The sequence below is a fragment of the Melanotaenia boesemani genome, chromosome 13, assembly GCF_017639745.1.
Source record: "Melanotaenia boesemani isolate fMelBoe1 chromosome 13, fMelBoe1.pri, whole genome shotgun sequence".
Lineage (NCBI taxonomy): Eukaryota > Metazoa > Chordata > Actinopteri > Atheriniformes > Melanotaeniidae > Melanotaenia > Melanotaenia boesemani.
Window position 1 is genome coordinate 9,907,219 of NC_055694.1, and position 15,476 is coordinate 9,922,694.

The following is a 15,476-nucleotide window of genomic DNA, read 5'->3' on the forward strand; positions in this document are numbered from 1 at the left end:
GTGTTTAGTTGGCAGTCCTTCATGAAATGACTGCAGTAGACAGGTTTTTATCGGCTCTAGTTTGGCTTGGCGTTGTGGGAAAAGAAAACCCTGGAGTACAGGCTGCTTTTCACTGAGGATGCTGTGGAGGGGACGACAGAAATGGGCACAGCTTATTTTCTTTACAGAGACACATCTAAAGACCACAACAGCTCACACAGAGGTGCTGAAATTGACAACATTGCACAGATAAGCAAATATGAGATTGATCCATTTATTTTTTAATCTCATGTCAATACAGCTTGAAAATGGTTCTGCGTACTGCCATGTAAGGCTGACGTCATTAGTCTAGTTAACAGCAGAGTTGTTCATTGTTAGAAACAACCTGCAGGATGCAGTGTCAAACCATCCCATCATGTTGTGGTAGTAACATGCCTGTCTTTTGGGAGGTAGCTGTATACTGGACTAGGTGTATAAAGCCCTGAAGATAAAACTGCTGCTGCACACAGAGAGAAAGACTTAATTCAACGGTTTACTCATTTCAAAAACTTCTTTTTAGTGATTTGGTGTAAAATTTGAAAAGAGAGCTTTTTCTGCAGTATTATGGAACTAGATTACACTTGACCTCTGCTTCTCTCTGCACAGTGATGCTGTTGACAGTTTATGTTTAGCAGGAAAACAAGAGTTCCTGTATAAAACTGGTCACCATAAAGTTTCTGTATGTCCTTGAGTACCACATTGAATTCAGAACTGAGATGTTACAATTATTAATTTTCTAATTTTTAAAAGATTTTTGTATGGTGGACCATTTATTTGGCTCCAAGATAAACAAAGTTTATTTTTTTATTCATTCACACAGTTAAATTAAAATGGGATATGTAAACAACTTGACTACAAAAATTTTAAAGTATTTGTTTATTATTTACATAGTTAAATATGCCCTTGGATGCTCTGAATCATTGTTTTCAATCCAGGTCCTCAGGACCCACTGCCCTGCATGTTTTAGCCATGTTCCTACTTCAACACAACTAATTCAGTTGAATGAGCTTCCTCTCATCGAGTTCTTTTAATGTTAACAAGCAATTTATTTTATTTTACAAGTTTGTTAAAATAGGGTTGCCTCTAAGACATGTAGGGCAGTGGGCCCTGAGGACATGGATTGAAAAACAATGTTCTCAATAGCTTGATTTGTGAAATAGGATATAAAGTGTATGTCCCTGTTCCACATAATGGAATGGAATTGGGGGGGGTAGCCTAGTGGTTACAGAGGTGGGTTTGGGCCCAGAAAACCTGGGTATTAAGTCCTCAGTGTGCCAACAGAGGTCAACCACTGTGGGTCCTTGAGCAAGGCCCTCAACCCCTCCCAACTGCTCTCCAGTCACTGAAACATGGCAGCCCACTGCTCTCTAGTACATCTAGAGATGGATGAAATGCAGAGCTGAATTTCAGAATTATTATTATTATTAGTAGTAGTATTATTATTAGTATTATTATTATTATTGGTCTCTGCCTGCAGTGCTGCTCTGTAGTAGATGTTTACTGTCCTCCCCACTGATCCATGCAATAACTTGTGAAAAGGAAGTTTTCCAACAGACACTATATTTTCCGATTATTATATTTTGCCCAACATTTGTTCTACATTAAATATGTGTTATTTTACAGCTCTTTAATTTAAACATAGTCCAACAGTAAATAGTAGTTTATATGATTTATGAAAAACATGTACTTTAATTCTATTTGGAAAATTTGTTGAACACAAGAAATCAATAATTATGGTCAGTGCCACTGTAAATTTCCCCCATCATGTGAGTGATTTTCCTCTCAAACAGCCATATTAATAAAGATACTGTTTGTGTTGTGCTGCACATATGAAAGATAAACTGTAGATTTAAAACATGCAAACTGTGTACCCATGTGGTTTAATCAACTCCAACATGGGAAAATATTAAGCGCATTATTAGATATGACTGATCAATACTAGACATATTGACAGTGCCTCGGTAATTGCACTGTAAACATGCACCACCAGTTTTGTAACTGGGAGTAAACTGAATGCTTAAAAAACGTTTTCCTCAGACGTCATTTAACAAAATACACATTTTCTACAGCAAGTTGCAGTTTTACAAAATGCCAACATAACAGCAGAATCAATCTTGTTACATCATCCCAGACAACTGCTGCTTCATTGCCAACTCGGTGAACTAATAATGAAAGGAAATCATAAGAAACTCAAACTAATCATCTCTACTACAGTATGGCCAGTATGTATGTCAGCCTCCACATTATTCCTTTGACAGGGAACCTAATAAGAACATACGTCTTCACATTAGTTGTCAGTTATCTACTTCAGCATTTGAACTTTGTTAAGTAATTAATCTAGAAATCAGATTTATTTAGATAAGTCTAGTTATTGACTATTTCAGAGTTGTTTGAGTTAGGAAATGAAAATATTCCACTAAAATGTAGATAGATGACAAAAAGAAACTAATATCACACGTTTGACATGAACAAAGGTTCATAGATTTGCATGAAAAAATGTATAGAAAGTATGCAAAACAAGCATAAACAAATGTGAAAATTTTATTTTCGTATATTTGTTGTTGACTTTATTTGTTAAATAATTTACATTCATGTGTTCATAAAAGTGATCAGACTCCTCGCTGGCTTTAAGCTTTCTATTTTTAAAGTACAACAATGTGCATTTTTTCAGCTAATACAATGTTTTAATTTCCTTCAAATTTGCTATATTTTAAATAAGTAGTGCATGGGAGAAACAGAGTTTTTCTTTTCTTTTCCCTTTGTGCCATCAGTTATTTAATGTCTCTAAAGGATTCATGAGCATGTAAATGTTTCTGAATGTTCCTTTTGTTAATGTTTGTATCATCTAATTAGATCTAATCTAATCTTTTAGTTTTTTTTTCTTAACTCACTCCAATAACCTTTTCTTTTTTAAGTGGGTGCTACTGTCTTTTCTGGGTCTGAATTAATTTTCTGGTTTATTAAAAATCCCATTAAACCATTTATATTGGGAAGAGCAAATTTATCTTAAGATGATGTTCTTAATCTTTTAAGAAGTATTAATTTGTCTATTTATCTTCAATTAATTTGCATATCTAGCACTCCATTATCATGGCAAAGTTAACATGTCTTCATGTTTCTTTTTTTTTCTTTCTAACAGCTGATGAGGGCAATGAAACAATAGAGGTTGACCATGAGGCCATGTCTCTTTCAAAACAATGTCCAGAGGATTCCTCGACAGATGCAACTCTCCTTTCCCAGCCTGCAGTTGAGGAAGAAAGTCCATCTCCAGAAAAAACAAATAAGCCTGAAAGCAGTGATGTGCCTAAAGAACAGTGTGCAGGATCCCGTGCCTCAACACCACCTGTTCCTGTAAAACATCATGTTTCTCTAGATGCACAATCTCCAACCACCTCAGCTCCTAGGCATCATGAAACTGGTGCTCTGATAGTCACAAAGACCACATATGTTATACCAAAGAAACAGACTGGATCTCAGCCTCCATCCAGTCACACATCAGCCTCATCGTCATGCCAGAAGCCGTCTTCAGTGCCTGCACTGCTGAATGAAACCCGTAATCTGCCCGTGTCACCAGCACCCAGTGCTCCCTCGTCTAGACCATCTCAGCCCAACAACCAGGTCAGACAGAGCATCCAGCGATCCCTCACAAGCATCCTGTTTAAAAGGTGAGTGTTTGTACATTACATTAGTAGAATGCAGTGTTATTATACTTTTCAAAAATTAGGGAAAAAAATCCATATTAGTTTGTAACTTGCTGAGTAACTCCCCTTTTGTTTGTTAAGGGTGTGTGATTGTGAAGATTTGGAGATGTCCGAGGCTGAAGCTGCTAAGCTTGTCGCTAACATTGAAATGGAAATGTTTGACATATTTCGCAACACAGACAGCAAATACATGAACAAGTACAGAACAATAATGTTCAACCTGAAAGACCCAAGAAACAAGGTTTGTTGATAATTCATAAAACTTTGATTTAACCATTCCGGTTATTATCTTGTATTTGCATATGACTTAATATTTCAAATGCGGTTGTATAGCAGCACCTCGTGGTTACTTTGGCTTTATTTTTTGGCAAAGTAACACTTCATTTCTTAATTTTCTCTAGGGTTTGTTGTATCGAGTTGTGCATGGAGAAATTGGCCCTTTCAGACTGGTCAGGATGAGCCAAAAGGACATGCAGGCTACCAAGGCACCTGAGCCAAGTCCCAAGGAGACAAAAGAGGTAAAGAATAGTAGACAATAAAAATGAAATATTGTGTTTTTCAGCAGTTTTCAAAACATAATGTAGTATTACAAAACTGATTATATTCTTTGTTTGCTTCTTATGATGAAGGTTAAAGATGGACCTCCAAATGTAATAAATGTGCAGAAGCCTGAAACAAAGAAGGTTGATTTGCCTAGTTTGAGTTCTGCTAGAGCAGAAAGAAAACCTGATAGTATGGTGGGTACTGGTTTAATTTGCATTAAACTGATGGACTTGAAATACCTTTTCGGGTTGTTATAGATTTCCTCATTATGACTGTTAAGTGTTGTTGTTTGTGTGTTTTTTGGTGTGTTTGAATTTCCAGGAGCAGAAGAAGAGTCTTCCTGCTCCTCCTCTTAAGTCCAGAGCTAGCCAACCAAGCCAGGACAAAGCTGTGCCAGATATTCTTTCTTGTATGCTTAAGGACACAACATCGGAGCACAAATCTCATCTCTTTGATCTGAAATGCAAGATATGCACAGGTGAATTAAAAAATGTTTGGCAAAACAGTGATTTTCCCCGAGTAGATCTTATAATTTCAGTGATATGCAACTGTTACTTTTAGTTGTTTCAAGCAGTTTCTCATTACTTTCCAAAGGCCAGATACTTGCTGCAGAAGCAGAAGAACCTGTTAGGAAAAAACTCAAGATATCTGTATCAAAAGATAAGCATGAACCATCTTGGAGGAAGTCTGCAGGAGATGACTCCCCTCTGCGGGCGCCTACTGCCTCACCTGAAACAGATTCTCCAGTATCTTCACTAATGGATCCTTCATCCCACTTTTTTATTGACTCTCCAAAATTGACCATTGTCGAATCACCTGCCTCCCCAGTGATGGATTCTCCAGCCTCCCCAACTTTAGAGTCTCCTACTTCACCTGTGATGGAGTCCCCTGCTTCCCCAACACCAGAGGCCCCTACAGCAATTGCACCAAAGAGGAGTTATACACCAGTTGTAATTCCAGCTGTCTCCACAGTAACCATCACAAGACGTGACCCCCGTACTGCAGCTAGCAGGTTCACTGCTTCATCTGGGAGCACCTCCAGTCCCAGTAACATAATCCATAATCAAGCAGCCCCTTATGCGCCTATTAAAGAGACCACTGCCTCCCAGTCGGCACCGCCATCCTCACTACCACCACCCAAAACACTGCCCAAATCTATCTTAATGAAACCATCTTCCACTTCTGATCCCAGACTTTATGGCACATCTGCAAGGTAATTAAAAGCTTTTAAAAAAATCCCTGAATCTCTCTTTTGTTTTAGGTAGAGCACGAACGTCATGATTTTTATTCTGCTGTTATGGTTTGTTTTCCAGAACTATGGTTCCTCAATCCCCTGCTGATGGTGATACTTCACAGTTCCTAGCTAAGCAAGACATACTGTGGAAAGGCTTCCTAAACATGCTTACTGTTGCTAAGTTTGTCACAAAGGGATATCTGGTTTCAGGACCTGCTGAAAATCTCAAAGCGGTATAGTAATGCACAAAAATAACTTAAGATTACTGGACTGTTTAAAAATAAAAACACTTCTCTTTCATAGGGTGAAGAAATGAATAAAAAGATATGTTTGTGTGTTGTGTAGGATCTGCCTGATACCATACAAATTGGAGGAAGAATCCTGCCTGAAACTGTGTGGGACTATGTTGAGAAACTGAAGACCTCTGTTACAAAGGCAAGCTGAACATGTCATAGTTATTTCTTCATTTTGCAAAATTGTAATGACAGTATTACAATATTCTGCACGTTCTTTTTTTTTTTTTTGCTTGTTAGGAGTTATGCGTGATCCGGTTTCACCCTGCAACAGAGGAGGAGGAGGTAGCCTATGTCTCCCTGTTTTCCTATTTCAGCAGCAGAGGTCGTTTTGGGGTGGTTGCCAACATCAACCGTTCCATTAAGGATGTATACCTCGTCCCACTCAGCGCTAAGGAATCAATTCCATCCATACTGCAACCTCTTGAAGGACCAGGTATGGATGCTTTGTTTATCTTCTGGAAAGAATAAGAGAAAAAAAAAAGAAGAAAAAAAGGCATCAAAAACAAATTTTACCCTGTAGATGAATCTTCATTTGTCTAAAATTATTGTTCACGCCCATCTCTTAAGATTAAAAGTGAAATGAAAAGTAGAAATTTGATGAATCGTGTCAAAATGTCAGGAGCATTTTCTTATTTCCATGCATTTTTATATCATATAATTGTATACCATAAATGAATATAAAGCTCAATAACATGTTATCAACCAAAAAGTGAAGCACGACAATCTTGGGAACAGGTAATGTAGTTTTCAAACAGACATATCTTTGTTGCAGGGGTTGATGCAAAAAGTAAATTTTATAGCCTACATAGGTGTTGCTAGATAAACAAACAGGTGTTTCTGTCATTTATTTTAAAAAGTAAACAGTATGTGGTTAGGATAGTGCAGTACTCCAATAAAATACAAGCTTTACAGCCTAACATTCATGTAAGTTGATTTTATCAGCAGGACTGCCAAAGAATGCTAAAATATCTGTTCTTAACACAGCTTGAGAAGCTTGTTCGAAAGTATTAACCCTTTTTAATCACTGGTTTAAGGCAGGGTTAAAGCCAGTTCTTTGTTGGCCTGTCAACTGACACAAACGTTTGTTTTGGTCATGTTTACACACATTGCCCTGTGTTGAACCCACAATACCCTTAGTTTTGTATCCCGCTTCCTGCACATGGTTCAGTTGAAGCTCAGGTTTGTAGGCGGACCAGCGTTTGCTTTTTTGAGGTGCATCAGAGTTTGTTTGCACATTCACACCTCCCCAGACGTACTAGATTTTCCAAGCAAACAAAGCCACCCAAAGAACCTGAAGTATTCCCATACGCTGGCTTTTCATGCACAGGATGTGTGCCGGATTTCACGCTCAGCCATTATGTCTGTGGTATACATGCCACAAACTGGCCAGATGCTGCACTGCTGAAATTTCGAGTTTGGCCTTTTGCATGCCTCCACATTGTGCTATTAATTAACAGTTAACAAACTGATTTTTTAACATTTGTAAATTGATTCAGAATCGTCCACGTCCGTCCAGATCATGATGCATCTAAAAATGGACCCACCCCCACCCCCTAGCGTTAATAAATGCAGGTAGTGACATTTACATATTAAGCATTATTAAAATGAGAAGGGCACTGAGGTCATGTTCTTACATTGCTGTGTTGACTTCACATCCATGTTAAAGTGCTTCTATTGTTCTCTCTTGAATTAAGTGGGATGCTACAAAAAAAAGAAAAAAAAAGAAATCTGTCTTTGTCACTTTCTCCCTCTCTCTCTCTCTCTCTCTCTCTCTCTCTCTGGACACTTTCCTGTCATACCCCTTTAAAAAAAAAATAAGGTTGCTAATGTCTAAATATTTTTTGAGGGGAAAAAAGAAGTAAAACTTAATTAACAACTAATACTTTTATTAATTTAACCATTATTTTAACCTCCCAAACACATCCACCCATCCATCCGTCTGTCCATCCATCAATCCATCCATGTGGAGTTTCTATCTAAGGAGGGACCTATTTCCGAAAAACTATATTGGTAATAATAGAATATATTAATCCAGATGTGTTGTAATGAATTATTTATTTTCTTTTTTTCCCAGGGTTTGAAAAAAAAACGACCCAATCTTCTTCTTGGTCTAGCAATTGTCCAGAAGGCAAAACGTCCAGGAAGCCTACCACAGGAAATTGAAGAGAAGAGACCCAAGGTTCACATGTCTAAAGACCCAATGTGGATCCCAAAACCACCAGTCCTCTATGGTTCTGACAAATTAGATGTATTCCAACCTTATGATCCAGAGACTCCTGTTAATACTTCCCCTCCTGACTCACCATCTTGCCCTGGATCACCATCAGACTCTTCCTCTTCTAGCTCGGCTACCGTACCATCTCTTTTGACCTCCACTAAAGCAACTCCTTCTGTCTCAACTGTTGCTTCCACAGACTCCATGTCTAATAACAATTCTACTAATAATCCAAAACCGGTATCCAGTAAAAAGACACCATTACAGACTATTTTGAAGACTTTGTTTAGAAGTAATCAGTCTGAGTCCAAGGGCTCCTCTGATGCAAGTTCAACAAAATCAGCAGAGAGAGTAAAGAAAACCCCAGTGTTTTCTCAAGTGTCTGGTTCAATGGTGGATCCAATTGTCCAACAGTACGGGCAGAAATCCAAAGCCAAAGAGATAAAAGAAGAGGAAGAACAGACTGACTTTGACAGACCTTATGACCCAGAAGAGGAATATAATCCTGCAATGACATGTAAAACAGTTACTGTACAGAACACGCAAAAAATGGAAACCGATGACGCTACATTATCAGGGGTTGTGGAAGATGATGTTGCCTATGATCCAGAGGATGAGACCATTTTTGAAGATATTCAAAGTGGTGTTTCTGAAACAAAGCCCCCAGTTTCAACTCAGATGCTAGACTGTCCATCATGCCCTACGCCAGTTTCCACTTCTACTGCAGCACAAAGTTCTACTGCAGCTACTGTAATACAAACCCTTCCTACAGGTACTGTAGTTGTCTCAGCTGCAACACTGAATGAACAGCAGCGGATGCTTGAGGAACTTAACAAGCAAATTGAAGAGCAAAAACGACAGTTGAAAGAGCAGGAAGAGGCATTGCGGCAGCAAAGGGAAGCTGTTGGTATGTTCATGGCTCACTTTTCTGTTTCTGATTCCCTCATGTCTCCCCCAACAAAAGTGTCATCACATAGCCAGCTGTCCTCTCTGCAGGGTAGTAAAATGCAAAAAGAGTCAAAGTCAGATCAAACACCTCAAGCCAAAAACCTTACAGAGGCTAAGGACAATTTGAATGTGGATTCAAAAACGGTTAAGCTAGAAAATACAACATCTGGCCATGATTTAAAAGAAGATAAAAATTCTGCTGTAGAGCAAGACAAAATACAAGAAAATTTTGAGGAACATGACAAATATTCCTCTACTGGAGAGATTGGAGATTCTGATGTTGCTTATGATCCTGAGGATGAATCTCTTTTTGATGAAATCCAAGAAGATGTATTTAAAGGAGGAAGCACAATTGCTAGTGATTTGTCATCTAGAGCAGGGCATAAGGGTGTGTCTCCATCCTCATGTCAAAGCAAAAAGCAAAGGTCTTCACCAAAAAGGCGGAGTCGTCATGATAGAGACCACAATAGAAGTCCTTCAAGAAGGTCACAGCAACGTTCTCGGTCACATTCTCGTAGACGAAGAGACAGGGATAGACACAGAAGAACTGAAAGAGACAGGTCAAAGCACAGAACTAGAGAGCCATCTGAACGACAGGGACACCATCACAGAGACCATACTACACACCAGCATTCTCGTGGGCGCAGAAGATCTCCTTCATCCCCTAGGAAAAAACATTCTGTATCCCTTTCTCCAAAACAGCACAGGCAACCCTGCCCTCAAGTGAAAAAAGAACATGCAAGTATCCCATGCAATGTTCCTGATTCTGTTGTAGGAAAATTTGTAGAAAGTAAGACATCGTCATCTTCCTCAGTTACTATAAAAAATGATCCAGATGGACAGAAGTTGGAGTGTAGTCTTGTTATGAGCTCTAATAAGCACCCACTCAAACTTATTCAAAAAGTGAAGGCTGAGGTTTCAGAGCAGTCAGTCAGTGACAATGAAAACTTAGTTAGTTATTGTTCTACACAGGTAAATACACCCCCAATGCAACAGACATTTTTTCATGACAAATGTGAAAACACAATCCCTCTAAGGGAAATTGATCCACCCCTTCGAGATTCACCTGAGAGTCCTGATCCAGAGCCACAGTTTTTGAAACCTTCCAGTACAGAAAATGGTGACTCTAAGACTGAGGAAATCGGTCTTAGTGCAGAGGAGGGTACCACTTTGTCAGTTAAAGCGGAAAATCATAGTCTGCCAATTAGTGGGCATGCAGCAATGTCCCTTAGAGCAGATCTACAAAGCCCTGATATCCAAAGTCAGCGGGGTTTGATGAAAATAGATAACCAGATAATGACAGGAAGTTCCATCTTAAAGTATCAAGAAACAGTACTTCCGGGGGGAGAACATTCAAATCCACCTACAGGCCTAGGTGGTCAACACCCAGGACCTGAGTTTGACACTGCAAAACTTTCAGGACCCGGTAAGAGTTGTCCAGATATTAGGAATTTAAGACCAGATATGAAAGAATCTGGATATAGAGGGCTGCAGGTAGACATAAAAGAAACAGGAATTAGATTTCCAGGGCCTGATTCTTCCGGTCTAGGCATGCAAGGCATAATGCCAAATATTTGGGGCTCAGGAGCAGCCATAAAAGATCAAGTTATAGATGGTCAAGGAAATCATGTAATGGGACGTGGAACATGCATGCAGGGTTCAGTGTTCAATATAAGAGACCTGGGCATTCAGCATCGAAATCTTAACAGAGACGAGTCACAGTGTGTCATGACAGGTTCAGAAATGCAAAGGTCTTCATTAGAAAGTCCAAGTCCAGATATGAGACAAAAGCTTGTACCATCTGTCTCAAATTCGCCAGTGGGAGAATCAGGCATACAAAGTGAGAAAGGAAATCTCTTCATGCAAACACTGTTGTCAAATAGAGCTTTGCCAGAGGGGATGCCAGAGTCAAAAGATACAAGGGTGCATGCTGATGAGGGAAACCAGAATATTAGTTCTCTGCAGAAAAGTTTACCTTGTTTAAAAGCAAAGGACTTTAGCCTCCACCCAAAGAACTCAGACAATAGGCCAGATGCCATGAAAACTGGGATACCCTTTGGTGGTCCAAAGTTAGAAGTAAGAATACCACATTTTGAAGCTTTGGGATCTCCAAGGAGAGATGGAGATAAAACAGATTTGAACCCAACTTTTATGGGCTTTAGAGGAGACCAGAGACAGTCCAGGCATGATAGCAGTCCAGCTTTTGAAGAAAGGAGCCTTGGGAAAAGGGGTTTTCAGACACATGGAAAAGATGCAGAATTAAGCATAATGGTTGGTGGTCAAAGAAATGAAACCCAGCTAAACATCACAAATCCAGACTGGAGAGGTCCAGGGCCTTTCCAGAGTAGTCAAAATGAAGGCCTTAGTCCACATAAAAGGGATCCAGATTGTAATATTCCAAAATCAGACATAGGACATGATTGTCAAGGTTCAGATAAGAGTGGAATAGATCCTCACAGAGGAGGACCATTTATGAATAACGAGTGGAACAAGGTGTCTGACAGAAGAGGCATTGGAGACCTAGAATATAGACAACCAGAGAGTAACATAATCCAAAGCATACAAGACCCGAGGCGTGATAGTAGAGGACTTGGGGTTACAGATTTAATGAGACCAGGACCTGAAAGGAGAGATTCTGAGGTGCAATTCCCAAGGCAAGAAAGGAGAGGACCAGATTTAATGGGACAAGAGCCTGAAAGGCAAGTATCTCAGATGGGTGTCCCAGACAGGAAAAAACCAGTGCATCCAGATTTCAATAGACAAGGACCTGAAAGAACTCCTGACAATGAATTTCCAGTGCATGACAGAATAGGACCAGGGGGCACAGATTTTATGCTACAAAGAACCGAAAGAATAGCTCCATCTATGGGACCAGGATTTGATAGACAAGGTTTAACTGTAGAGGGTCCTGAGCCTGAAAGAAGAAGACCTGTAGGTCCACCTTTTGGAGGATCGGGACGTGAGAGAAAAGGTCAAATGGTGGAAAGTCATAGAACTGACATGATAGAGTCAACAGGCACAAATTTTTTTAGGGAACCCTGGCCTGAAAGGAGAGGACCAGATATGGTTGATTCAGGGCCTTATCAGAGAGATTCTAACATGGAGAGTTCTGGGACTGACAGGAGAGGACCTGGAGGGCCAGATTTCAGAAAACCAGAACCTGTAAGAAGAGGGGCTCCTCAAGCCGACAGGAGAGGATTTGGAAATCCTAATTTCAGGGGACTAGGATCTGATGGCAGCGACTTGTCCAAAGATAGTGCTATGCATAACAGTAGACAACCAGGTGGCCCAGATATTAGAGGAATAGGACCTGAAAGGAGAGGTCCCAACATTGAAAAACCTGGAGGACTAGGGCCTGAAGACAGAGCCTTATCCATAAAGGGTCCTGAACATTATGGCAGAGGACTTGGAGATCTTGAATTTGGAGGACCAGGGCATGAGAGGGGAAATCCATCTATGGAAGGTCCTGATCCACATAGGAGAGGACACGAACATTCTGTTTTCAAAGGATCAAGGCCTCAAAACAGATTTATGCCCATGAGGGGTCCTGGACATGAGGATATAGGAACTGGAGGCTCAGATTTCAGTGAGTCAGGGCCTGATAGTAGATGTCCTCCTATGAGTGGTCCAAAGATTGACAGGATGTTATCAGGATGTCCAGATTTCAGTAGGCCCGAATATGAAATGGGAGGACCCAGTTTGGACAGCCAAGGTCGTGAGAGAAGAGTATCAAGAGCGACAGATTTCTGGGGACCAGGATCTGAAAGGGGCGCAGCAGGAAGTCAAAACACTGGTGGACAAGGTCCTGAACAGAAAGGACCATATATGGGGGTTGCAGGGTGTAACTTCATAGGACAAGAGCCAGAAAGAACTGACTCAGGTATAGAAGGACCAGGGCAACATACTATACAGGGAGAACCACATTCTGGGGTTGATGGGACAGATGGTGAATATCCAAATATTTTGGGGCACAAAAAGAGTGGTCCAGACTTTGGTAGGCCAGGTTCTGATATGTCACGTCCACCACTTAACAGGAGAGGGCGAGGAGGTCCACGAATGGGGAGACCAGGGCCTCAACATGCAGGTCTAAACAGAGAGAGCCCAAGGCCCAACTGGAGAGGTCCAGAAGGTTCAAACATCAGGGAAGCAGGGGCAGATATAATACCTCCAAATATGGAGGAAATGGAACACAACAGGAACTTTCCAAGAGGCCCAGGGTTCAGGGATCCTGAATCAGGAGGAATACCTCCACATATGGAGGGCCCACGGTGTGATATAAGAGAGCCACACTTCAGAGGATTGGGGCCTGACAGAAGTATGGGAGGCCCGTGGTCCATTGGAAAAGGTCCAGAAGGTTTTAGAGCACAATGTAATGAAAGTACAGATTCAGACATGAAGGGCGCACCTTTTAACAGACAAAGACCAGGAGACCCAAGCCTAAAAAACCCTGGGCCTAGAAGGCAGTGTCCAAATATGGAGCATCCAGAGCCTGACTGGAGAGGATCTGGTGGTCCGGATTGTAGCGGTCCAGGCATAAGGCAGCAAGGGAGAAATGTGGAGGGTCTAAAACAGGAAAGACAAAATGACTGGAGAAAGTCAGAACCTATTCAAAACAGCCCAGATATAGAGGTTCCAGGATCTGAGAGAGGACGGAGAAATTTTAGGGCTCTAAGGCCTATGAGAAGAAACAGAGGACCAGGGCCACATGTCTGGGGTTCTGCACCTGCTGGTAGTGGCACAGGCTTTGAGGAGCAATGGTCAGATACAAGAGGGTCAAATATTGATGCTTCAGGGAATGAAACAGGATGCTCAGGAGATAATTGGGTTGAATGTGATAATTGGAGTTCGGGGCCTATGCAAGATAGTTCTGATGAACACAGTCAAACACATAGTGGGCCTTATGATGAATGGGCAGACTCTGGAAGTGGCGGGCCAGGGCTCATACATGATGGACAAAATATGCAGTTCCCAGGCTCTAGAAGGGGTCGTGGAGATGATTGGAATGGTCCTCGTAGTAGAGGTTTAGGGCCTGTTCAGGAGAATTTAGATCTGATTGGTCATGGCCCTAGTATGGAAGAACAAGGAAATGAATGGGTGGAGCCTGATAGAGGAGGCGCTGGACCATTTTTCAAAGAGGAAAGGTATCCAGACAATAGAGGACGCGGCTGTTATAGAGGCCGAGTTAGAGGACGAGGATCAAGTATGCAAAGGCATTCTGACACAAATAATGACTGGAGTCAGCAAGACTTCAAAGGGAATATGAGAGGCACTAACATAGATGATTATGGGGCTCATAGGAAAGGTCCAGATTTGAAAAATCTTTGCTCAGACAAGAGAGAATTTGAGAGGGAGGGATTTGAGAGAAGAGGCCCAGGTGGTCCAGATTCAAGGCACCGAAGACCTGTGTCTGATGGGAGTTCAGATTATAGGGAGCTAGGATTTGAAAGGCATGATGCAAATATTGAGGATTCTGGACCAGGCAGACAAGGATTTAGGCATGTTTTTAGAGGGGATAGAAGAGGTCCTAAAATGAGAGGGCCTAACAAAGCAGAAATGTGGATGACATCACCCCAGAGTTCAGATTTCAGTCACAGAACTGGAAGGCGGGATACAAACCTGGAGTTCCCCGAGTCTGATGGAACAGGTCCAGACACGAGGGATGGGGAGCAGGAGCCGATAGAACAAACAACCTGTAGTGGAAGAAGAGGTCCTCCTCAGGCTGCTGGAATTCAGGACTCTTATGATTCACATTCAACGCCATTCAATAGACCATGCGGTCCAGGTCCAAACAGGGGAGGAAAAGCATTCCCTGTTTTTGATAGGCCACAAAATCAGCAGGCTGTTCCACCCCCAAGACGCAGAGGTGGCTTACTTCCCACTCCAGCAACAGGTCTTCTACCTTTCCCAAATCACATGATCAAAAATCATGATGCAGGTTACCCAGCAAATGCAGACCCAAGTAGAGGCAGAGCAATGGGCATCCGCAGAGGGCGCACACGAGGGCGAGGCCGGGGAAATCCAGCTGGTAATGTAAATGCATTCGCTGGAGAAGACAGAAATTAAGGGCGCAATGTAAATTAACAACAGGACCTTTAATAGTGCCCGTGTAGAAATTCAAACCAGTCACAGTGTGTACTGCAGTAAATATAAAAGCTGTGCTCAGTTGGAAAAAAAATCTTTATGCATAGTCTTCAGGACACAAAGGCTGCTAAAGTAGACCTGTCAAGATGTTTAGCTTCACTGTGCTGGATTGAGATGGTTAAAGATAAGGATCCTCAAATAATTTTTTTTCCCCCTTTCAATTTTCCCATGCACAAAAAAATAATTATGTTCTAGTTTGTTTTGATATATTCAAAACAGATGCTACTGATTATGATTGTGTCTTTAATGTAATTTAATTGTAAATACATCTTGATTTGTAACTGGAAATAGTTGGGAACACTTTGTAGAGTATGTACAGTTTTTTTTTTTTTAATAGTTGGTGTCATTACAGTAGCCTTCATCTGGCTTGTATGTCTTGC

At 41.1% G+C, this 15,476-nt stretch overlaps 1 protein-coding gene across 1 annotated transcript in view; it reads left to right on the top strand.

Moving 5' to 3' along the window:
- The window catches only part of si:ch73-181d5.4 (death-inducer obliterator 1), a 33,264-nt gene extending 18,134 nt beyond the window's left edge, over positions 1-15,130 (top strand). Inside the window, exons 8-17 of the mRNA XM_042003615.1 lie at positions 3,158-3,683; positions 3,801-3,960; positions 4,121-4,237; positions 4,349-4,456; positions 4,584-4,740; positions 4,857-5,475; positions 5,576-5,729; positions 5,842-5,931; positions 6,030-6,225; positions 7,867-15,130. Coding sequence (XP_041859549.1) covers positions 3,158-3,683; positions 3,801-3,960; positions 4,121-4,237; positions 4,349-4,456; positions 4,584-4,740; positions 4,857-5,475; positions 5,576-5,729; positions 5,842-5,931; positions 6,030-6,225; positions 7,867-7,955 — 2,216 coding nt within the window. The 3' untranslated portion in view covers positions 7,956-15,130. The remainder of the gene's footprint in view (positions 1-3,157; positions 3,684-3,800; positions 3,961-4,120; positions 4,238-4,348; positions 4,457-4,583; positions 4,741-4,856; positions 5,476-5,575; positions 5,730-5,841; positions 5,932-6,029; positions 6,226-7,866) is intronic.
- The last annotated feature ends 346 nt before the right edge of the window (positions 15,131-15,476 follow it).